The sequence below is a fragment of the Stegostoma tigrinum genome, chromosome 16, assembly GCF_030684315.1.
Source record: "Stegostoma tigrinum isolate sSteTig4 chromosome 16, sSteTig4.hap1, whole genome shotgun sequence".
In the NCBI taxonomy this organism is placed as follows: domain Eukaryota; kingdom Metazoa; phylum Chordata; class Chondrichthyes; order Orectolobiformes; family Stegostomatidae; genus Stegostoma; species Stegostoma tigrinum.
Genome location: NC_081369.1, coordinates 28,648,845 through 28,674,683, shown reverse-complemented (window position 1 = coordinate 28,674,683; position 25,839 = coordinate 28,648,845). Strand labels below are relative to the sequence as shown.

Here is a 25,839-nt window from a genome sequence, read left to right as displayed (position 1 = left end):
ACTATTACCTGAAGTGATGAATTCCTTTCTCAGCAATAGCACTTTCCCTGCCAGGAGAGTCTGCACAAAGAGAAGAAAAAGGTTGCTGACCTGCGCAGCGTTTTGGGACGAAAGCAGTTTGGTTTCAAAGGCCTACTTCATCAGCTGTTTATATAGTTAACCTACTGAGTACCACACGTCCTTTCTAGTCTTCAAAATTCCCAAATGTTTTGTGGCCAGGCAACATATGAGAGTGAGAGTTGCTGCAATTTTCTAACATTCTATATAAAAGTTCTGAGCTATAAAAAATCTGTAGAAATATAAAAATTTTTAAGAATCCAACCAAAATAATACTTTCAAGTATGGATGGCAAGGTTTCAAATCATAATTTGGTATTTAATGAGTTAAAGTACCAATGAATATTGTTCTTATTCTTGTTGCAAACAAATTGAATACTTCAGGATATCTTTTCCTCACTAAAATTTTCAACATTTGCCACATCAATATGTGGCTGAAACACAGTGGCATCACAATATTTAGTTTGAGTGTTTGTAACAGGTTTAACACCCTTGAAACATCTAAGTGAATGTGTGGGGATAACTATCCAAAGGCATTTGGGCTCACGAACAGATCTACCACCGACTCAAGTGGTGTGCTTCAAGGATCTGTTTTGGGACCACTGCTATTTGTCATTTTTATAAATGACTTGGATGCAATTATAGGTGGATGGGTAAGTAAGTTTGCAGATGACACTAAAGTCGGTGGAGTGGTGGACAGTGCGGAAGAATGTTGCAGGTTGCAGGGAGACTTGGATAAACTGCAGAATTGGGCTGGAAGGTGACAAATGGAGTTCAATGCAGATAAATGTGAGGTGATTCACTTTGGGAGGAATAATAGGAAGGCAGAATAGTGGGTCAATGGAAAGATTCTTGGTAGTGTGGATGTGCAGAGGGATCTTGGTGTCCACGTACACAGATCCCTGAAAGTTGCCACCCAGGTTGATAGTGCCGTAAAGAAGGCTTACGGTGTGTTAGGTTTTATTGGTAGAGGGATTGAGTTCCGGAGCCATGATGTCATGCTGCAACTGAACAAAACACTAGTGCGGCCTCATTTGGAATACTGCATGCAGTTCTGGTCGCCCCATTACAGGAAGGATGTGGAAGCATTAGAAAAGGTGCAGAAGAGATTTACCAGGATGTTGCCTGGTCTGGAGTGCAGGCCTATGAAGAAAGGCCGAGAGACTTGGGTCTGTTCTCTCTGGAGAGAAGGAGGGTAAGAGGGGATTTAATAGAGACACACAAGATGATCAGAGGATTAGATAGGGTGGACAGTGAGAGTCTTTTTCCGAGGATGATGGCTTCAGTTTGTACAAGGGGGCATAGCTACAAATTGAGGGGTGATAGATTTAAGACAGATGTCAGGGGCAGGTTCTTTACTCAGAGAGTGGTAAGGGCGTGGAACGCCCTGCCTGCCAATGTAGTTAACTCAGCCACATTAGGGGCATTTAAACAGTCCTTGGATAAGCAGATGGATGATGATGGGATAGTGTAGGGAGAGGGGCTTAGATTAGTTCACAGGTCGGCGCAACATTGAGGGCCGAAGGGCCTGTTCTGCGCTATATTGTTCTATGTTCTATGTTCGATGCAACTGCAAATTGGAATCAAGCAGGGCTCTTTCATTGCACCTCTGCTCCTCTCCATCTTCCTCGCCGCAACACTCCACACCCATCTCCATGACATTCCCCATGGAAGTTGAGCTAACCCATAGGACAAGTGGGAAACCGTTCAACATTTGACACCTTCAAGCCTGAACCAACTTTCATCGTTGAGCTGCAGTACACAGATGATGTTTACGTGTATCCACTCTCAGAGGATGCATTCACCAAGAGAATGGGCCTCAGATTAAACATCCAGAAAACAAAGGCTCTCTCCCAGCCCACTCTTACCACACAACACTGCACCCAAATCATCATTATCCACAGCAAAGCCCTGGACAGCGTGGGCCATTTCCCCTATCTCGGGAGCCTCTCTTCAGTGTGAGCTACCATTGGTAATGAAATCCAACACTGACTCCAAAGCACCGATGCAGTCTATAGGTTTGAAGTCCAAGACGTCAAACCCAAGCTCATGGTCACCACTCTCACATGCATCAAAAATGGAGCATGGACAGTACACACCTCAAATGCCGAGACTGCTATCACCAGCATTTCCTTTACAAAATCCTGCAAATCCACTCTCAGGATAAATCTACTGACAGTACCACAGCCAGCATCTGCTCCTAGGCCAATATCCCCAGTATCAAGCACCACTCATGTACAACCACTTTATCCACATGCCTGGCACAAGACTCTCCCAAAAACGTACTCTATTCCGCATTCCGTAATGGTGAACAATCACTAGGAGGGCAGAGAAATCACTATACTGACAGCCTGAACAAATGCCACATCCCCACCAACACGTGTAAATCACTGGCCCTAGAAAACACAAATTGGATAAGAAGCATCTGCGAAGGTGCCAACCACTTTGAGCGTCCCGTAGTGCAGCACATGTAGGCCAAGTGCAAGCAGCGGAAAGAACATGCAGAATCCAGACCGTTCCACCTCCTGAAACACTATACCTGCTCCAACCATGGCAGAGACCGCGGGTCCAGTATTAACCTACTCAATCGCCGCAAAACCTCACCCTCCAGAGTGGAAGCAAGGCCTGAGGAACTGCCAAAGAAGGAATTCTTCTCTGCAGATTGGATCGATGGAAGCTTCAATAGCCCAATTACATAAATAGATAATAAAGCTCAGGGTCTGGAGTGTGGAGTGAGAAGTGATAAAATAGAGCACAAGATTATCACTGTTTGAGAATTGTGAAGTACTTTTGTAAAATATTACACTTGTTCCAAAATTGTTGGTTATTTAGTAATACCATTTACGTCATAGTTACACTTCTCAAACATTACCTTGGTTCACATAGTGCTCAGCATTTGTAGAAACAGTCTACTTGACCTGGTCTGGTAGGAATCACACACTATAGTAGCTGCAGAGAAAACTGAGTGTTAAAGAGTTAGTAGTGTAATTAAGCAAGCTTGCATGCAACCAAATGTTTCAAATTGTGTTTTGTTGAATATGAAAACAGCAATAAGTTAGGAAAATATAAAAGGTTTATTATAAGTATAGGAGCTTCCTGAATGAATTAGAATATGTTAAGAGTTTAAATTTTAACATATGATTTGGAATATTTAGCCAAGTAGGCTTTTTGTTTTCATAACTAAGTTATCTTCTTTCAACTTCACCTGGAACAAGCATCTCACCAACAGCCTTGGTCAATAAAAGGAATATTGATGTCTGGTGGCTTTGGGAGAATAAATTATCAATTTCTAATGTTCACCTGACAGATGTAGAAGAGAGAGAGGTGATCTCATTGAAGCATGTAAGATCCTGACAGGATTTGACAGAAATGCTGCAGAAATGATGCTTCCCTTTGTGTGACAGGCTAGAATTAGGGGCCACAGTTTAAACGTAAACAAGGGAGATGGGCAGGGGTTCCCCACCACCCCCCTCAGAGGTTCAAAAGTCTTTGGAACTCACTTCCCCAGAACGTGGTAGAAGTAGAAGCATTGAATATTTTTAGGGTGGAGAATTCCTAATTGGAAAAAAAAAGTCAAAGGCTTATGTGTGTAGCGAAGAATATGGATTTGAGGCCCCAATCATATCAGCCATGATCTTACTGAATAATGGAGCGAAATAGCCAAGCCAGATGGCCTACTCTTGCTCTTAGTTCATAGCTAAGCATCAAATCTAAATCATTAAAAAAGTCAATCTTTGAAAGCAGAATTACTTTCCTTTTAACTCTTCTCAGCAAAGTCTCCCCTTCAAAATACTCACACAACACCTTCTTAGATGAATAAATAGTTGGTACATATACTACACTAATTAAAAAGAAATGCTTTACAAAGATGAATGATTATTGACAATGAAAATGATAATCAATTAAATTACTGCAAGTCAGAAATGATGTTTTTTAAAGCTTAACTGCTAAGAAATCATTAAATTGCCACTAGATGGTGCCATAAAAGAACAATTTGAACATTCTTGCAGCTTGCTTGTGAGAAAGCCGGCCATAGATATCAATAACTAACTAAATAAATAAAGTGACATCTATTTATTAATCTTTTAACAATGGAATTCAAAAGAACAAGAAGCCAAAGCTACAGTCTTTGCCTCTGTGGGTATATTACATATTGAGGCACATTTGTACAGGTCAAATAAAAGAGATACTGCCTATTTTAAATATTTAAGGTAATAAGTAAAACTGTTGATTTTAAAGGTAGTTCTAGTCAACGGTGTAATACTGCTCTTGCAATTAGTCACATAGTAGCAGCTCTACATACCTTCAGATGCTTGCAATACATCTTCTAATATTCTAATATTGAGACCAGACTGGAAACGCAGCTATTATTGCAACACATTTCTTGAAATCTGAGAAAAATTCAAATTCCAAACCTGGAAGTAGTTGTATAGCTGCAGTTTATGATCCTGCTTTTTTTGGGACATGACAGTGAAGTACAATGGGACAAGTATGACCAAAATGTCACTTTGAACAACATATGGATGTAAGATGAGATTCTCCACTTCCTACAAAATATTCAGGAGATATGAAAGCTATCTCAGTAGCAACAGGATTAATTTAAGAGGCATTGATGAAGTTATGTAGAACATATCTACAAAACCAAAAGGAGTAATCACAGCTTTCTTACACCAAAATTGAGTTGGCTCGTAAAAGTTCATTGAGTAACAGACATCTGAATTTGGTTTTCATTTCTCATCTTCTTAATCATTGCAACTTTCAGCATTCATCTATCACCATGTGTCCTCTTTAATTAAGTGTTAGAGCTTCTCTCTGCTGCTAGTTTTAATTAGTGACATTTTGTCCATATCTGCAATTATCCCACCTAGGAATCAGGCCAACACATTGTAGGCAACATTTGAATACCTTTCGCATAGCTAGAGTTCACCTCTTGGTCATGATGGTTTGAACAAGTGTTGAATGCAAGGTAAACAGCTGCTACTGATTTCCTAGAAAATCGTTGTTAATGTCCCCTAACATTAATCAGTAAGAGACAAACAAATCACAGGCTTTTCCTGATACTATGCCTGAGCGAGTACTATTAGCTAGCACCTAGTGTTGGTCCTAACAGCAAATCTGAATGCTCAACACAATTATCACTCATTGCCCATACAAGATTGGTCAGTATTTTAAATGCTGCATTATTTTTTACATTCAAACATAAGTTACTGAATTAGTCCCCTTTGCATTTAGAATATAAACTTAAAGTTACTATATGCTTTTAATGATGCTGTCTGTTAAGTAGTTCTAAACACCTGCATCACCATATAGGTTTCATTAGTGCAATATTCCGTCACAAATTTACTTCATTTAATTTAATATCTCCCTCTCTTTAGATTTTTCCATGTCACATTAGTCACTGGCCAACAGACTTCACCAACAGACTGATCCAGTACGTCCTGTAATGCAATTGCAAAGTGTCCCAGAGGAGCCCAAGGCAATTCCCCCTCCCCAAGTGCCATCTCACCCTCATGATAAATTCAGCTTATGTAAAATTAAAACACATTACTAACAACATGCACTTAGCTAACACGTTAACTTAGTATTATGCTCCAAAGCGCTTTGCTGGAGCCTAATTAGAAATAATTGGAAGAATTAATTAAAATGACACCAAGCCAAAAAGGGGTGACCAAAGGCTTGATCGAAGTATAGGTTTTAAGGAGTGTGTTAAAGGGGAGGAGATAAAGAGGCAGGCAGGCTTAGGAGGGGAATATCAGAGCTTAGGACTTGGATGGCTGAATACATGGCTGCAAATTGGTGGCCGCAAAAACAATGTAAGTGTACACATGGCTACATTTAGAACATAGTTGTCAGGCTGGAGATGTTTACAGACAAAGGAACCACTAAGGTCATGGAGGCATCTGAGCTAGGAATTTCAAAATTGCAGTTGGACCGGGAGCCATGCAGGTCAGTGTACAAAAAGGTGGCAGGGAAATGGGCTGTGGTACCTTTTAAGAAATACAGAACTTGATTTTGGGTGTTTTTGGAGGGTGAAAGATAGGAGGATAGCCAGGAAAGTTGAATCAGCTGGTAACTGAAACACAGGGAAGGGTTTTAATATCAGACAGCCTGGTCACAGATGAAAACTGACAACATTACACAGATAAGAGTAAGCATTAATTGTGATAGAGCTGATTGTGAATCAGGAACTGGTCTTGGGGTCAACAAGTCTTTGAGATTACTGACTGCCTGGTTCAGCCTGAGAACCTGCTAGCAAAACGATGATACGAGTGGCTAAGGATTGCAGTTTGCCGCTGGAGTAGAAGATGGCAATAGCTTTAGTCTTTCCAATGTTTAAATAGACAACATTCTGGCCCATAACAGGTCTGGATGTCAGGTGAATAGTCTGATGGCATTAAGGTGATGGAGAGATTGAGACAGGTGGTGAGGTAGAGCCAGGGGCTGGGACAACAGGATACATAACAGTCCAATAATAGCGTCCCAGCGCTTGTGCTTTGGTCAGGGACACAGTGTTGAGGCCTGGGGCAAGGTCCAGGCTAGGAGCAGCACTAGCTAGTCATTTCGGTCCCTGACAGAACTGTGTGCTATCAGGGCTTATATGTGGAACCTGTAACACGTGTTTTTAGATGCTGTTGTCAAGAAGCAGAATGTAATGGAAATTTGAATGGATCAAGGATAGATGCTTGAGGTTATGGTGTGGAGGCAGGAAAGGAAGCTACTGGAGGAGATTGTCTGGCAATGCCTGCACGGGTAAGGATGCAAAAAGGTAAAAGGACTCTCAATCAGCTCAGCTTAAGAAAACAGACATTGGAGAAGTTTGCTATGGTCGACCATGGTATGCTGAAGGCTGCAAAAAGGTCACATTGGATTTAATCACTGTAATGGAAAGCATCTTCACCATGACTCTTGGCATGGCGCTGCATTACAACCAGCAAGTGGGGACATAAATATCCCACACAGTGCTAAGCAAGGGGCACATTGCTACTTCAGCATAAAATTGTGCATTGTGGCAGTACAGTGCTGCCTGAGAAGTTGGATTGCCCGAGCAACAAACAATTCAAACAGGGTATGTCAGTATTTTTCACTTCTCTCTGGCAAAATTCAGTCTTGTAATACATCCTATCTAGCAGCTCACCTGAGGAGAATGAAGATTCACCCTCCAAGGCAAACACATCTGAGTGACAGGCATCCCTCGGAATCAGACTTGCATCATTGTAGTCTGCAGCGGAGCACTAAACCACTGGAGCTATCATTGTGTTTTTGAGCTACTGCATGTCCTAATGAGCACCAAAGGATGCCAGATCCTAGTCAGGAAAGACTGCAGAAGCTTCTTCTTCATCTCTTCATTCTCTTCCTGACTGCCAGCTTGTGCTTCATCCTATACTACATCCCACTGATAGTTTGTGTTGCATCTGACTGTGTTAACCCTATCTAAGTCGACCAATCAATATCAAGTATGTCTAGACTGATCAGCTATTTCTTTTAAGCAGCAGATGATTTTTGACACATATTCACATTAGATAACAAACCCACGTTACTTTTTCACACATCCTAGTTAATAGTCCAGAGTAACATCTTTCTCGTAGACATTTTTTTCTCAGCACTTGCTTGTTCACAAACTCAACACATAAAATCGGGGATGATCGGATCCTGGTAGGCTCGGATGTTTACAGTTATTTTTGAGCATTTACACTGTTCTACTTCTCCAAACTTGCTGTGTTAATTACATTCTTGACCTTTCTCACAATACATTCTACTGTCAGGGTTTGGTCATCAACTGTAATCGTGCGAGACTGCAGCAGAATGCAAATTAAATACCTCCCACAACTCATTACAGGGGTAGAAAAAAGGCAGAAAGCTGAAAAATGTGCCTGTTATACATACATTTGTTCCACACTGTGCTGAAACACTCTATTCTCAAATGTACAATTGAGAAGTAAAATAGAATCAATTTGTAAAGATATTGCTCAGAATTGAAAGAATACTTACGCAATCACAAACGGCCTTTGTTAGTTTTTGTTGATTGAAATAAACTTTGAAGGAAATGGAATACACAAAAAATCTGTACCTTCCCATGTGATTGTGTACTTGAGTTCTAATTAATTTGATTCAAACACCTTTAAACAGAGTTGAAGTATTGATCAGCCATGAATTAATGCTGTGGAAGAACAGCTGGGATGGTTGAACAGTCCGTTCCTATGTGTCTGTTTAGGATTGCAGTTGTCTGTCAGCTCATTCGTCGGCTGCAACATTACCTGTTTATAATGTTAACAGATTGTTGCGTGAGACGGAATAAATGAACAGCAGATCAGTACAGTAGGTGTGAACAGATGATCAGAGTCAAGGTGGGAGCTTGATGCTGCCTGAGAGATTAATATTCAGATACAAGTATATGTTTTATACACTTTAGCCCATTGGTACCCACCTATCTCTGAAGTATTCAGGCATTTTAAAAATGGAATCATACGCGTTGGCTCCTATAATTTATCCACCAAATGCTGATTTGTGCATTTTTAATCCAAAAATATTGTCTTTTGTTAACATTGGTCCAGACTTTGCAGACACACGATGATGTAAGTGTCACTGTTCAGCATTATTATTACCACTATCACAAAGTGATGAATTTGGTGGCATGATAGCACAATGGTTAGCATTCCTGCCTCAAGGCCTGAAACGCAGGTTTCATTCCAGCCTTGATTGACTGGCTGTGTGGCTTTTGCACATTCGCCCCATGTCTGTGTGGGTTTCCTCCAGGTACTCCCAATTCCTCCCACAATCTAAGGAAGTTAGGAGAATTAGCCACGGCAAACACGAGGTTACAGGGATAGGGTGGTGGCTGGCTGTGGGTGGGATGTTCTTCAGAGGGTCAGTGCAGACTCGATGGGCTAAATGGCCTCTTTCCACTCTGTAGACATTGTATGATAGTGACCTCTAGAGCTGAGTTTTCAGAATCCTTCAGATGGCCTGGGAGGTACAAAGCAGGGCAAGAGGCTGTTAAAGGAAGTAGGGAAAACTATGCAGACATCCTCACAATAACCTTCATTCCAGAGTTCCTGAGATGATTGGAAAATTGCACATGATTATTCTGCTTTTAAAGAAGGGTGAAAGAGGAAAAACCAGGAAATTACAGAGCAAATAGCCTAATTTCTGTGGTGGGGAAATTGAAGTCTATAATCAAAGATGGGATAAAGGAACTCCTCAAAAATTTGCAGTTCATCAGGGAGGGCCAGTATGGATTCATGAGAGGTCAGTCATACCTGATAAATCTCACTGCATTGTTTGAAGAGGTGACTAATGTAGTGGACAAGGGAAGGTCTGTGGACATTTGTTTATATGGACTTCCAGAATGCACCTGATAAGGTCTCACAAAGGAGGCTGATAAATATGTTAGGAGATAATGGGAACTGCAGATGCTGGAGAATCCAAGATAATAAAGTGTGAAGCTGGATGAACATAGCAGGCCAAGCAGCATCTCAGGAGCACAAAAGCTGATGTTTCAGGCCTAGACTCTTCATCAGAGAGGTTCTCTGATGAAGGGTCTAGGCCCGAAATGTCAGCATTTGTGCTCCTGAGATGCTGCTTGGTCTGCTGTGTTCATCCAGCTTCACACTTTATTATCTATGCTAAATATGTTAGAAGCCCATAGAACCGAGGGAACATAACTGCCATGGCTGGAAAATTGGTTGAGTGGCAGGAGACAGAAAGTGGGAATTATGTGTAGGTACTCAAATTGGCAGGATGTGACCAATGGTGTCCTATAGAATCTGTGCTAGGGCCTCAATTTTTGGCATTATTGATTAACAACTTAGAAAATGGCATATAAATGCATATATCTAAATGTGCCAATGGCTCAAAGTTAGGCAGCATTTTAGACAGTTAGATGATAGCATATATTAATAGACAAGGTGAATGGGCAAAACTGTAGCAGAAAGAGTTCAATGTAAGCAAGTGTGAGGTTATCAATTTTGGACAAAAATGATGGATTAGGGGACTTTCTATATGGTATAAAGTTAAACATAGTGGATGCCCAAAGAGATCTGAAAGTTCAGATACAGATGTCTTGAAAATGTCATGAACAGGTGCAGAAAATAATCTAGACCGCTAATAGAATACTGGCATTTACATCGAATCATAGAATCTCTACAGCATGGAAGCAGGCCATTCGGTCCATAGAGACCACATGGACCTTCCAAAACACAGCCCACCCAGAACCATCCCGCTACTGTATCCCTGTAACCCTACATTTCCCTTGGCTAACCTACTCAACCTGCACATCCCTGGACACTATGAGCAATTTAGCATGGCCAATCTACCCTAACGGGCACATCTTTGCATTTTGTGTGGAAACCAGAGCACCAGGAGGAAATCCACACAGACACGTGGGGAGAATGTGTAAACTCCACAAAGAATGTCGAATCAAACCCGTGTCCCTGGCACTGTCAGGCAGCTGTGCCGACCACTGAGCCAACATGCCTTCCTATCCAACGACCTGCAGTACAAGGATCCAGAAGCTAATGTGATTTCTTTGTTCAAGAAGAGCAGCAGGGATAGGACAGGTAATTACAACTGCTGTTCTGGTAGCAACCTTGGCAGTCTGCTCCTATCAGTACTGCCTGTAGAATAGTAAGCATGGTATTGCTCAAACACTGAATGCAAACACAGAAGACAGTACAAGCAGTTTTCATCAAAAATATTGAGAGTGCTTTGAATTTTGTACTAGCAGATCTCACCCAACGATGCTGAGAGTGACTAAGAATACATGACTATATGCCATGTAACAAATAATTAAACAGAGCTGTGTCCAGTTAACCAAACATATTTTTATTGCAGATCTCTAACTCAAAGTCTATGACCAAATGATCATTCTACTAAAATGTTAGTTTAGCTACACAGTTAATAATAATGTTGGTGTACAAGTCAATCTATGAAACCTCAAAATGTCCCTCCAAATAGGACTCTCACTTGAATGCTGCACATAAAAGTGAAATAATGGCATGGGTATGAGTGATTATCATTGTGAAGAATTATTTGTTTCTGATGCAATAACTGTCTTCAACTCCTGCACACCTTCACAACACATCACCTGCTTGAACGCTTTGCCCAGTTGAAAGATACCCTTAAGTAAAACATGCATTTGTAGGGGGAAGAGCTGAGACCGACTTCGAATACAAGTACAGCCTGTCCTAGCTGGAGAGCGGATCAACTAATACACCTAATATAGGCAAAAAACTATGTTTGGTTTGCGAATATGGGGGCATCGTACATTATGCAAATATCCAAGCTTTTGTGTCCGTCTTTTAAAAGGATAGAGTTGATGTTTGTAATACCTTCATGCTTTTGTAACACACCCTCATGATTCATGTCTGAAAACTACAGGATCACTCCTTCAATATTAATGATACCTCCAACACCACAAACAATGTTTAAGACCCATCACCCACCTTCCTTGAAATCTGTTTTTGAAAAGGCTGGATATTTGCATAATGTAAGACGCCCCCATATTGGTTGATAGCATGACCGCTTGCCATATCCAGCTCCAGGCAGTCCGGAAACACAGGCAAGTGTCTAATTACTGTATATACTTGTGTAACAGTGAAACTTGTATAAGTCTTCCTTATGTACTAGCAATGTTGACCAAAACAATCACTTTTCACAGGTTGACACCCAATAATTAAATAATGATCCAACTCTTGCTAATTATCATCCCTTGCCATTGATATCAAACTGGCTTTGGTGCAAACCTACTTGATAGAGTCACACAATATCCCACACTGAAGCCATTTTCACCTCCGCGTTTCTGAGTGTCAATATGTCTTGTCATTTCACTGTTGCACACTGATTCCCAGCAAACACATTTTCTAATTTGACAGCTGTATAGAATAACCAAGGCCAATCAAATTCACTTCTGAAATGCATGCATCGTTTTGTTAACAAACAGGGCTATAACATTCTAGCTAACTCATTTTTCTGCTTCGCCATGGATAACAGGGATATCAAAACTCAACGGTTGCTACAAGAATATGAAATGGATCTCCATAACTTTAATTGCATTGTGACGGTTCTTCATTTCAAACACAAAGACATTGCTGTCTCCAATACTCAAAGTGTGAAAAGTCATAACACAGGATGTTTACTCGCCTAACTTGCCATCATCTTTGGAAATGATTTTGGACTTAGCGATGTCACATGGGTAAGGCAATCATATTTATTTTGTGTTTTTAAAGATACCAGAACAACCTGTTTTGAGACAGAACACCATGAGAGGCACTATCTGCAAGGCCAACGGGAAAGCCATCAAATCAGATGAGAGCCAGCTACACAGCTAAGGAGAATGAGGAAGAACCTTTAAGTTGTGGAAGGACCATCCTCCAACTCGATCTAACTTTAGCTGAGAGCTGGCTTCACAGTAAATCAACTTTGGGAATCCTTGCAACGTAATGAGAATCTTCTCCTTTTACTGGACCTCCATTTTAGAAAAGGTGTCAATTCATCTGAGAAACTGCATGCCTGCTACACGTGGGACTGAAATAATTCCCAACTATAATTCTAGTTATTCCCTTCCTCTGTATCTAAATCTTCATGCATATGATAGTGTATGAAACATGGTGTATTTTAAAATTCTGGTGCAAGTGTATGATGATAAATAATGTATTTTTTATTCCATAAAAAGCTTGTGTCTTGAATCATTTAAATTGGTTCAAATCCCTCTGGGGGGTCAGAAAACACAATAACCTCACACACAAAAACACTTTGATCATGGATCAGAATAAAACTCAAGTTCTGTCCATGAAAGATGAAGGGGTATTGGAATGCTAGGGTCAGATAAAAATAATGGGAGGAGTTCAAGGACAATAGCTGTGCTTGGAAGGACTGAGAAAGTCAGAGACTATGGAAGCACTGAAAGGGTAAGCCACAGCAGAATAATGATGGTGGATTGCAGGAGTACTGTAAAGGGAATGGTAAGTATTGGATTGATCAGTTAGGGTGGGGGAGTGAGAATAACACCAGGAGACGCCATGAGTCAACTGGGAAACATCTTGGTGCTCAGGATTGAATTGTAGCAGATGAAACTCCTCACAGGAATTGCCAAGTACTGATTTGTTGATTTGAACAAATCCATCCTTCTGTGATGGTACATCGCTGTCTTGTAATCATACCGTAAGTGTGACGCATCTCCTGTTCATTGCCAAAAGTCACATCCTCAGTCATCACCAGGAGCCAGGTTTAAGTGCTTATAGAATCAATAGAGGGAATTTTCACCTTCACCACTTGGGCAGTAAGCCAATTGCTCGCACAGACTAAAACCTGCCTGATATTCATTCCCACATGGGAATATGAAGGTCAAGCAATGACTTCCCCAGCTGCAGGTGAAAATTACCTCAACATGTTGACTTTAATGGGGCTGATTTTCTGATTTTGCACTCAGAATTAAATTAGTTACATTTTCAATGCGCATTTGGAAAAAATAAAATCTACTCAACTCTTTTGCTCCCTGTTTCAAAGAATTCTGATCAAAATACCAATAGGCAACTTCAGCTTTTACTCTGTATGACTGCTGACCCCTTCCAGGATCCCGTAGGTTTTCTCAGTAGGTGTCTCCATGGATTATTTGAATATTTTGGAATAACCAAAAAGGAGGAATTTACAAGATTGTAGCCTCTCAATCCAGAATTTCAAATACTTCTCCGCTTGAAGAGGAGTCTGATGCCTGCTGAGCCGTTGGCTCCCAATTGAAAAAAGCATCAAATCATTTTAGGCAAAGCTCATACACTATGTAATTCAAACCACCCCCCTTGGCAGTTAGTTAGTTAGTTTGCAGACATTACTGAAGATGACGCTGCTCTTAATTTTTTGAAAGCAAACCCGGCTCTGAAAGTGAGGTTTATCCTCGAGGGGGGTGTTGCTGCAAATTTCTGTAAAAGTCTGTGAGGCATTTCAATTCTGTAATGTCAGTTCAGAAAGATGAAGGAACGGGACCACCAATATTATCTCCATGTTCCCATCTGGGAGCTAGATAAAAGAATTCCATAGCTCTGCAGGCAAAACAGCACTGACGTTTTACATAGGCTTTGCTTACTGGGGGGTCTTGATAATGTTTCCTGCAAAGAGCACTGGGAGACAGAAGGGGGTCAGATCAAAAGTCCATTTGAAACTAGACGGGAGGAAGAACATGTGGTGAATCAGTTTTCCAAGCACACACGGGATTATCCCCGGGGAACAGAATTCAAACAACACCATCTGGATGCTTGTCTCCTGGGAAAAAGGCCTTAGCAGCTGGACATCTGATTCAGAATGCATCCCCTGTTGGTTGTTAATGGGCCAATGGATATGACCCCGTACTCCTTGCAGGAAATGGCATCAGGACTCACCCCAATTTTCCTGTGTGACCTGAACTACTTCTATATGGTCTCACAAGTCATTCTGAACTGGAAAGATTGTTAAAATGTGATTAGGAGGGTTCAACTATGCAGGAGTAGACTACTTGGAATCATTCAGATATTGTTTAAAAATAAAAGTGAGAAAATCACGCACTGCTAGCGATTCACTGGCAGCCGCTCACATTGAACTATCAGAGCTTTTAAAATCCTCTATCAACTGACATCATCTGCTGGCACAATGAGTCCATTTGAACTGCTGTTACTCAGCTGATCTGATTGTGCAAGTCCAGTATTTCCACAGCAACCAGTCTGAACACAGTATGCTGATAGAAGTGCCAGCTTCATTACCACTACCCATTCCCTTCTGTGGGAGATGCTTTCACCAAAGGACCGCTATTTAAATGGACTTCTGCGGGGAGGACAAAAAGGTTCAATGACACACTGCATACTGTAGAGGAGAACAATGCTAAATCAAATAACCTTTCAAAATTAAACAGCTTCGTCCTTCTTTAAGAGGAGTAAGACAGCATTTGGTAAATACAAAGCACAAAAAGAATTCATACTTTAAAAACCACATGCCTTGGATTCTTTTTAATACTCAAAATGCATTAGAATAATAAAACAAGCAGCTATTGTTAGTATGGCCCATCCCTGCAGGGGTGGCTTACATTATAGCTCCTTTTATATTGCTGCTATGTCACATTAGTACTGCTGGCTCCCAATGCATGGGTCTTATGCAGCCTGCAGCAATCCTAAAGTCATGACTTCAGTTTTTTTTTCTGAGACCTGCGAGAGGAAAGAGGTAGTTAAAGAAATGGCCTTGATGAATTCAACAAGTTTATTCTGGGGCTGCCGCCAGACGCATAGGATCTGTGCGCTGGCACTTGGCTCACAAACACAACATAAGCATGTGTATATGCCTTTCAAATAAACAAGATTTGTGAGGAGGTCCATCTTACAATATGTCTTTCAAGCAAATAAACAAACGAGACCAGTGCCAGGATATTTCCATGCTCCAGTTTACATTCTGATTCTTTCTACTGAATAAACAAGCTGAATCACTGCCAATCTCTAATAAGGCCCATCTCCATGGATCCAATTTACATATCTCAAACAAACAAACTAGACGAATGCCAGCCCATATTACGACAAATGTCCTTTGTCATTCCATCATGTCTATAAAGATAAGGTTATTTTCATATGTAATCTACAGTTTCCTTGGTTGTTTTTCTATTGTTTCACATGTTTTGAATTAATTTTTTTGGTATCAGACTGCAGCGCAATGACACCACAGGTTGGAGTATCAAAACACTATATCAATGAGTGGGAAATGCAAATCAAATTCCTCATTTCACACAATTCTAATCTCCAGCTAAGTCTTTCAAAGAAAAGCCGTGCATTAAAGACACTCATATGTCAGGTGGACAGATAAGTATACGTTTGTCTGAAAATACAGGTGACCAAATACATGACAATCTACATGACTGAAGATGGTTAAAATACTAAAGTTTCAAAGATTTGGGAGTATTGATTAAAGTGCATTTACACACAAGCTTTTAAGGCATATTACAATTAATAAAGTAAACTGTTCTAGGACAGTTAGGTAACAGATTAATTCCGGAATAAAACGGATTGGTGGCTAAAAGTGCAATTTAAGAGGTAAACCTTAAGAAAGCCTTTTAAGTGGAAATGAGCTCCAGATTTTGGGGTGGATGACTGAAATTTATACTAGTGTTGGTAAGACAGAGCAGTGAGCAGCAGCCCATGAGAATACTACAGCAATAGTACAGAAAGAGGTAGTGGAGGATTTGAAGGACGATGAAATTGAAACTAATCTGCTAAGAATAGGAAGCCATTTGATTTTGGTAAGAATTGTTCTGATAGGTGAGCGAGTTAGAATGCAAAGAGTTTTACTCTGGATCAGTGAAACTTTTCTAAGCCCCAGTATTGTGGAAAGCAAGAGAGGAAAACATTCAAAAGATTAATTCTGGCATTGACAATGGCATGGGTGAGGGTTTTAGCACATTCAAGATGAAAGGCCTTTTGGAGGGATCGAGATGGTATCTTGGTGACGCAGTTGATTTGAGGTTCACAGCTTTGGTAAGGGACAAATAATATGCAACTGCTGGACTGAGCTGTGCAGATGTGCTGACAGGGTGAGGAGATCAGAGAAATGGATGCGTGATCTCCAGCAGTCTTAAACAAGCTGGCTTTAATCTGCCAATAATAAATTGCAAGTAACTTTGGTTGACATAAAATTGGTGCTGAATGGCAGTGCAGTAAAAAACACAGAATCTGTTGGATAGCAGTCAAAGAACAGAGCTTGATGCCATTGTCATACAAATAACATCTGATCCAATGTTTATTATTAAAGCACAAAATATGAGTGAAGGATAGAAAGCTAGGAGTACATTGAAATTGATCATCACAACATTGGAGAGAAAGCCATTGCAAGAGTTGTACTTACTAGTACCAATTAAACTGTAGGAGTGTAAGACTAAGATGATAGGCAACAAGCCAGCTATTAAGAAGAATGGTACAACTGATCCTCTCAAAAGATTGAGAGATTTTTGGATGGGAGTGTTCAATTCAAGTTCCAATTCATGCCTTTTTTGATATTTATAAATTCATATTTTAGCTAAGTGATAAATACATGCTGTTTTTCACTTTTATTAAAATCCGGAAATTGGAGTACCAATCTTCAGTGCAATGTGGCTTCCAAAGAAATATGTAACTGGTTGAATCATAGAATCCTTGTAGTGTGGAAAAAGAGGCCCTTTGGCCCAACAAATCCACACCAATCCTCAGAGCATCCCACCCACCCAGACCCAGACCCATCCCCGCATAACCTACCTAATCGACACATCCCTGAACGTTACAGGCAATTTAGCATGGCCAATCCACATGACCTGCACACCTTTGGATTCTGGGAGGAAACCAGAGCACCCGGAGGAAACCCACTCAGACACAGGGAGAATGTGCAAACTCCACACGGACAGTTGCCAGAGGCCATAATGCTAACCACGGTGCCACTGTGCCTCGTGAGATTTTCCTTATGTGGTGTGAACTAATTCTTGATAAACTGGAGTACTGATCTCTCATGTATGCTGTGCCTTGCTCATGAAGTTAACTTTATTGTCAGTCCATAAGTGTCTTACTTCTTAAAAAAAACGTACTTCTCTTTAAAAGCCTACTTTTGTACACCTTTATATTCTCTGGTGGAGCTGTTCTAACAAGAAGAAACCAGGTGATACCTGTGTAATATAAAGAAATATATTGAGAAAAAGAAGGGCCAATCATATTAAAAAGAGAATTAGGCTTTCTTAGAACTAAGATAATTATGGGCTGACAATAAAGTTAACTTGAAAAAGACAAATGAAGCTAAAGTAAAATTTTATGACAGGTGATGATATCTCATTGTATTACAGTGACCCATACTGATAACCATGCTGTATATTTTTTAAATCACACCACTTCAAATGAGCTTACAGTTCATGGGCTGCATAACCGTGTTCAACACACCAAGCAGATTTGGAACAGAATCAGAATTGTTCAGGATCATCCACACACACAGCCAGCAAAAATATAGCATTGCTTGTTTGAAGTCTGATTACATATAAATGAAAGGTTTTACAAACAATCTGGAATGGCTGTGAGCACAAACAATCTGGAATGATGGCAGCATGATGGTCCTCCTGTTGAGCATTTGGAAGGGGTGTGAGTATTGCTGCAATGTCGGCAGTATGATAACCCCCACTGAGTATTTGGAATGAATTGTGAATGGCTTTTATGTCTCTCTTTGCCTTTTCTTTCAAGCAGATGGTGATGCAGGAAACCCCAGCTACTCAACACTTTATAAATTAACATGGATGCAGCAGAATAAAATTAAATAAAATGGAATCTGAAATGCTCCGTACTTAATGACAATATTCTGTAGTTTTGCATTTGTAGGCTATTTGTTGAAGTTAAGCCATTGTTTTGCTTATTTCAAAACGGGCTTTGGCAAAATGCTGTATGTTTTTCTGACAAACTCCACTGGAGATGGCATAAAGAACACTTGGAAATTTAAAATCTGGTGTCAGACACAGATTGCATCACCAGATGATGTCAGGTTATCTCAGCAATCTTCATAGCGCATATCACCACGATTAATAACAATAACTGCACTTACATTGTGCCTTGAAAAACACCCCCAAGATGCTTCACCAGGGTACAAAATAACACTGAACTAAAGAAAGAGCCATTAGGAGGGGTGATGAAAAGATTGATCAAAGTGGTATGATTTAAAAGGTCTTCAAGGGTGAAAGGGAAGCAATTTCACAGTACGGAAATTAGAAGTCTGAAGTTGTAAAAGGTGAGATAAAAGAACCTCAGAAACAATGTGTTCTCAAAGACAATGGGCTTAAAATGGTTTATAGACAAGGGGAAACACAATGACGGGAAAGAATTTGAACAGCAGCATAACACCTGTAAACCAGAGGTGTTGGAAGACCAGGAGCCAATATATGCTCTCAAGCCAATGTAAGCCAGCGCAGACATGAACAGGGCAAGTGTGCGACAGCTGAATCTAGAGTGGTTTCAAAGTTGGAAGATAAAACAGCCTGAAAAGCATGGGAATAGCGAGTGTGGAGGATTAAAAAATAGTATGAGGATTTCTGAAGAAATCTGGCTGAGTTAAGTGGGAAGGTAGATGATGTTAGGCCGTTAAGACATTGCTCATATGTTAAGCTTTCCATTCCTGGTGCCATTCTTGTGAACCTCCTCTGAGCCCGCTCCAGGGCCACTGCATCCTTCCTGAGAAATGGTGCCTAAAACCATGCACAATACTCCAAATGTGGCCTGACCAGAGCCTTATAGAGCCTCAGGAGCATATCCCTGCTTTTGTATTCAAGTCCTCTCAAAATAAACACCAAAGTTACACTTCCCGTCATCACTACTGACTCAACCTGCGAGTTTACCTTGAGAGAATCCTGGACTAGAACTGCCAAGTCTCTTTGCACTTCAGACTTCTGAACTTTCTCTCCATTTAGAAAATAGTCCATTCTTCTAGCCAAAGTGCAACACCTCACGCTTTCCCGCATGTTACTCCATCTGCCACTTCTTTGCCCACTCTTCTAACCTGTCCAAATCCTTCTGCAGCCTCCCTGCATCCTCAATATACCTGTCTCTTTACCTATCTTTGTACCGTCTGCAACTTAGTCAAAATGCCCTCAATTCTTTCATCTAGATCATTAACGTACAATGTGAAATGTTGTGGTCCCACCACTGATGTCTGCAGAACACCACTAGTCACTGGCTACGATCCTGTCAAAGACCCTTTTATCCCTACTCTCGGCTATCTGGCAGATGGCAAATCTTCTATCCGTGCTAGTACCTTTGCTCCAACACCATGGGCCCTTATCTTACACAGCAACCTCCTGTGTGGCACCTTGTCAAAGGCCTTCTTGAAATCCAGGTGAGTAACATCCATTGGCTCTCCTTGGTCTAACCTCAAGAAATTCTAACAGATTTGTCAGGCATAACCTCCCCTTGATGAAGCCACACTGACTTTGCCCTATTTTACCATGCAGTGCCGAATATTCAGAAATCTCATCCTTTATAATGGCCTCCAAAATCTTACCCACAACCGAGGTTATGTTAATTGACATACAAGTTCCAAAAGTGGAAGTAGATCTTTGCAACACGTCAATACTGTTGGGATCAGAAGACCAGCTCAGGGCCAGGAAGGCCACTGAGATGGCAAACAGTCAGTGCAGGCATGATGGGCCAGAAGACCTTTTACTGCACTGTGCAACAATTCAGCAACAGTCTCAGTCAACATGAGGCAATGGCCAGGAATGGAATGGTATCAGTGGCATAGGCACAGAATGAAAGGAATAACTGCTTTGGTTTTCCTGAGGCTTAAGTGGTGGAAATTGTAGCTCACCTAGGACTGGATGTCAGAGAAGCAGTCTGACAACATAGGGCCACTCTCGGGACCAAAGAAGAGCAGAATGTCACCTCAATACAAGTGGAAATTATGCAATATCATTGAAAATAAATTGAGAACAAAATTCAATTTCACAATATGAAGTGCATCACTTAACTAGGTTAAACCACGCTTTGGGACCACATTGGTAAGGGAAAAGCACGATCCAATTTTACATGCCAACTTTATCTCCGTAGGGACAGATCTCAATCCTGCACATTCCAAAGGCAGCTGTCTCTTGAAAGAGATATTGCTAACTACGGTTGAACCAGCTCATACTTATGGTCAGCTTTTGGTAGCTTGACATTAAAAAAAAACTCTTCTAAATATTAATGAACTAATTTCCATTCAATAAGTTGCCTTAAGAATACCAGTACTTTTATGAACAAAAATCAATAATCAAAATAAAAATGAAACAAAAATGGTAAAGCTGCTTAAAAATAATAAAGATTTCAAAGTCTGGCCAAGAATAAAACTTAAATAAAATATGTTCATTCAAATATATTTGGTTCAGCTTCTTAAGTAAACACAGGAGCTGTCATCATGATTGACAAGAAGGCAGGCTCCATAATTAGTTGTGGTTTAATTCTTTCTCTGGAGTTTGAAAGCAAGCAGACTCTTATCCAAAAATGCAGGCACTCCCAGTTGAGACGCTAGTCCAGAGATTGCTTTATATTTGACTGGTGCTACAAATACTGCATGGTCTTTTTTGGCAACATCTGAATTGCCGAATGTCTTAGCAGCTAAACTATTATGAGCTTCACAGCTGCTGCCAAGTGTTTCATTCCACATTAGGATAGCAGTCGAAAATACAGCCACATCTGGTACAAAGCTTCACAAATGAGTTCTGACCTTTAAAGTGCTCCGGGGTTAAAGTTTACCTGGACTTCTAGTGAAGTCATGATCTGGCCAGCTGCCCAATTAAGAGACTCTGGGCCCCAGCATCAATATCTGCAGATGTATTATCCCAAAGAACTAGAATAGGGTGGAAGCAAAGACAACACCCACAGTTTCTCAATCCAGTGTTTCCAAAAGGGGTCTCTAGCCCAAGGGGGAATTTCCTTTTAACAAAGGAAAAAACTGCAATGTCAAATTGCAATTTACTTTTCTCCTATTTCCCAAAATTCCCAACCAATCCCATGCAAAGGCTGACTTTAAATGCTCAAAGGCCATCCTATCTTCAGAGATAGGGATATAGAAGAAATAGTGGTATGCTAATTTAATATTGTACTCAGTCACTGGTGCACCACCTAAAATTATTACTCACCAGCAGGAAACTGGCTGATTTCAAACAAAGTAACACTCACACTTCTTCCACCTCCACCTCCCCCTCCCCCTCAAATGCTCTTGTGGTGCTGTGGTACTATCCCTAGCACTGACCTAGGAGCCTAAATTCAGGACCCACCTGCTCCAGGCGTATTTAGTAACATCTCAGGACAGGGTTACTAGAAATCACCAACACCTCCTTCATTACACACTGCCCCAGTGTCTTCGCCCCACACTCCACCCACCAATACCTCCAGCTTAAAAACCTGAACCAGTTCCTGTAGCAGTGCTTTACCTGCACTTCACACAATCTAATTTACTGTGTTCACTGCTCACAACGTGGTCTCCTCTATATTAGTGAAATGAAAAGTAGACTGTGTGCGCACTTCGCAAAACACCCACGTTCTGCTTGCAAAAAAGACCCTGAGCTTCCTGTTGCCTGTCATTTCGACACAGCAGCCTGTTTCCCTGGCCAACATCGGTTTCAGGCTTGCTGCAGTTCTCCAGTGTAGTTCAGTGTAAGCTGGAAGAACAGCAATGCATTTTCCCCTTGAGGACCCTTTAGCATTGAATTCAATATCAAATTCAAGAATTTTAGGACTTGAGTCCTCCATGTCCTTACCCCAACCCCCATACAGTAGGCCTTATCATCATATTATACACAACCTATTGTTCGCCACTAACAGTCCCTATTAATAGATATTCACCCTCCGAGCCCGACCTTTGTCCACTTCTTTGTCTGTCCAACTGCTTTTTCCTCGCTCTTTGGGGTCTATCCCTACTTATTGTTTACTCCTTACTCATCTCCCTCCCACCCCTTCCCCCAACCATATCTTCTGCATATAAACTGACATTTTCCTAGATACCATCAATTCTGAGGAAGGGTCACTTGATCCAAGATGTTAACTCTGGTTTCTCTCCACAGGTGCTGCCAGATCTGCTGAACTTTTCCAGCAATTTCTGTTTTTGCTTCTGAATCAGTTCCGTTCACACTAACTGACTGCAATGTTGCTTCAAAAGAACAGAACACAACAGAATAAAAACCGAAAGAACTGAGGATGCTGTAAGTCAGGAAGAAAAACAAAGATGTCAGACGCCATTTACACCACCTCCAGACACATATTCCCCTTCCCTTCCTTGTCCGCTTTCCACAGTGGCTGTTCCCTCTGGGGCACCCTGGTCCACACTTCCTTCACCCGCAAAACCTCCCCACAGTGCTGCGCCACCTTCCCCTGTAACCGGCGAAGGTGCAACACCTGCCCATTTACCTCCTCCCTCCCCAGTATCCAAGGGCCCAAACATACCTTCCAGGTAAAGCAAAACTTCACCTGCACTTCCCAGAATCTAGTTTACTGCATTCTCTGCTCACAATGTGGTCTCCTCTATACTGGGGAAATGAAGCATAGACTTGGCGAACGCTTTGCAGAACATCTACGTTCTGCTCGCAACAAAGACCCTGAACGACCTGTTGCCTGCCACTTCGATCCACCACCCTGCTCCATGGCCAACATATCTGTCTCGCGCTTGCTGCAGTGTTCCTGTGTAGCCCAACGCAAGCTGGAGGAACAACACCTCATTTTCCACTTGGGGACCCTACAGCCCTCCGGACTCAATATTGAGTTCAATAATTTTAGGGCCTAAACTCTCCCATGTCCCAGCCCCCTACCCCCTCGTTACCACATAGCCTGCCATTATACACCCCCTGTTGTTAGTCATTAACAGTCTTCATTAATAATTATTCACCCTCCCAGCCTGATTGTTAGCAACTCCTTTGTCTGTCCAACTGTCTTTCTCTCTCTTTGGGCTCCATCCTATCGTTTACTCCCTACCCCACCCACCTCCCTATTTTCTACATATAAACTGACCTTTTCCCAGCCACCACCAGTTCTGAAGAAGGGTCACCGGGCCTGAAATGTTAACTGTTTTTTCCTCCACAGATGCTACCAGATCTGCTGAGCTTTTCTAGTAACTTTGTTTTTGTTCCAGAGCACAACAGAAGAGCAGTTCTGCAGAAAAGTTATTGGACGTAAAACATTAACTCTGCTCTTTCTCCACAGATGCTGCCAGGCCTGCTAAGTTTTTCCAGCAATTTCTGATTTCTTTTCTAATCCCAGTCTAATGTTCTGAAGACTTGGGTTCAAATTCATGACAGATGGTGAAATTTGATTCAACAAGAATCTGCAATAAATTTGCCATCCATACATGGTCTGCTTGACATGTGACCGCAGACCCAAAGCAACGTGACTGCTGCTTAATTAGGGATGGGTATTGAATGCTGGCCAAGCCAGTGACACCCACATCCAATGACTTGCAGAGGAATCTGGAGAGAGACAACAACCAATCATTCTAATAACAGTGCCAATAACCTCCTCAAAATTTGTGCAGCTTGTAAATAGGACATAAATTTGAAGATCTTTTCGTCCAATTAACTTGCATCACAATAAAGAGTTATATAATCTCACCTGGACTGTTAGTGATAAACTTGTAGGTCATGTGGGCCAGTGGAATAATAGTGAACATACAATTATCACCATTAGTCTCAATGAAGTCATGCCTTGTTATTGCAGTTGGATCAATATGATGCTCTCGAAAAGGTCTTATAAATGCCTGTGTACAAGCAAAAGGAAACAAAAAAAATCAGAATGCTTGATCTTCTCTCCAATCCTACAAACGTTTTAATCAAATAGTGACAGATATACCTGAAGTATGTCTAAATCACATGTTTTAATGAGAGATGCTTGCAAGAAAAGGGAAGCTGTTTTACTACAGGATGAAATTTTTGTAAATACAGTGCAAACTAAGTTATTATGAAATATTACAATTATGCATTAGGAACTCTGGTCAAATGTTCTAGGAGACCCCAAATTCAAAGTCCCAGTCATTCAACGTATTTCCAAATTACACGCTGCACCGTATTTGTTGAACAGAAGCAATGTGGGATGACTCGGTTATCTTGTTTGCTCAAAATTTTCTGCATCACTCTAATTGAAAATACTTGGGCAAAATCCAGATTCTAGGGATTTCCACATTCAGAGCTTGCTTGAGGGAAACGGTCATTAATGTCCTGCAGCATGTAAATGCCAGTAGCAGTTTAAAGGACAAGTATGTACAAATATAAGCATGTAATAAAGCAGCAAAAGACTTGAAATAGAATGTCTGGCAGGTGTATGCAGGAGCAGATTCGTCATTGCACATGTGGAAGTGTTAGTGATTTACGTTAAGCTAAGGAAGGAAGTTCTGAGCAGATCACCAATAGAAACAGCACAGGGACAATGGAAGGAGATGGGCGAGACTTGAGAACAATTTTCCAGAGGAATGGACACTATCACTGTATCACAAGACCCCAGCCATTCAAGAAAAAGCTTGCTCCTTTTATTACAATTAGTCTAATTGCTCTCAACATCAACTTTGATTGCCACATGTACCAAACTGTAGCACTTCTTCTCTACTGGAACGTAAGTTCACGGATTTAGGTAGCTAAATGTTTAATCAGTGAAGGAATTAAGGGCTATAGCAAAAAGACAGGAAAGTGGAGTTGAGGATTATGGATTTGTGGGTAACACAGTGGCTCAGTGGTTAGCACTACTACCTCAGAGCACCAAGGACGCGGGTTCGATTCCACCCTCAGGTGACTGTCTGTGGAATTTGCACATTCTCCCTGTGTCTGTGTGAGTTTCCTCCGTGTGCTCTGGTTCCTCCCACAGTACAAAGATGTGAAGGTTAGGTGGATTGGCCATGCTAAATTGCCCTAAATTAGGTGGGTTATGCAGGAATAAGTCTGGGTGGGATGCTCTGAGGTTCAGTGTGGACTTGTTGGGCCGAAGGGCCTGTTTCGCACTGTAGGGATTCTATGATTCTATTATGGATCAAACATAATTTAATTGAAGAATAGAGTAGACCAAATAGGCTAAAATGGTCTATTTCTGTTCCTTCATATTATGATCTTATTTAACTAGATTCCAACTATTGCTCTTTTGTTAGGGTTTGATTCCATATAAAGCAAATAAATTAATTCTTAATAAGCAATCAATTTGGAGAGGAAAGGGGACTTTAACCTTTGTCTGAAGTAAAATTAACTAGAGAATGTACTTATGCAGTTATATGAATTGATGAATCACTGAACCTCTTCAATTCTTTGCTGAACCAGAAGCATTGCACCCAGGTAAAGAAT

At 41.1% G+C, this 25,839-nt stretch overlaps 1 protein-coding gene across 2 annotated transcripts in view; it reads right to left on the bottom strand.

The window, feature by feature from the left end:
- Window positions 1-25,839, bottom strand: part of si:ch211-212o1.2 (uncharacterized protein LOC492735 homolog) — a 187,724-nt gene that overhangs the window by 70,930 nt on the left and 90,955 nt on the right. For both annotated transcript variants that reach the window (XM_048547142.2, XM_048547141.2), the window contains exon 4: window positions 24,131-24,275. In XM_048547142.2, the coding sequence (XP_048403099.1) occupies window positions 24,131-24,275 (145 nt within the window). The remainder of the gene's footprint in view (window positions 1-24,130; window positions 24,276-25,839) is intronic.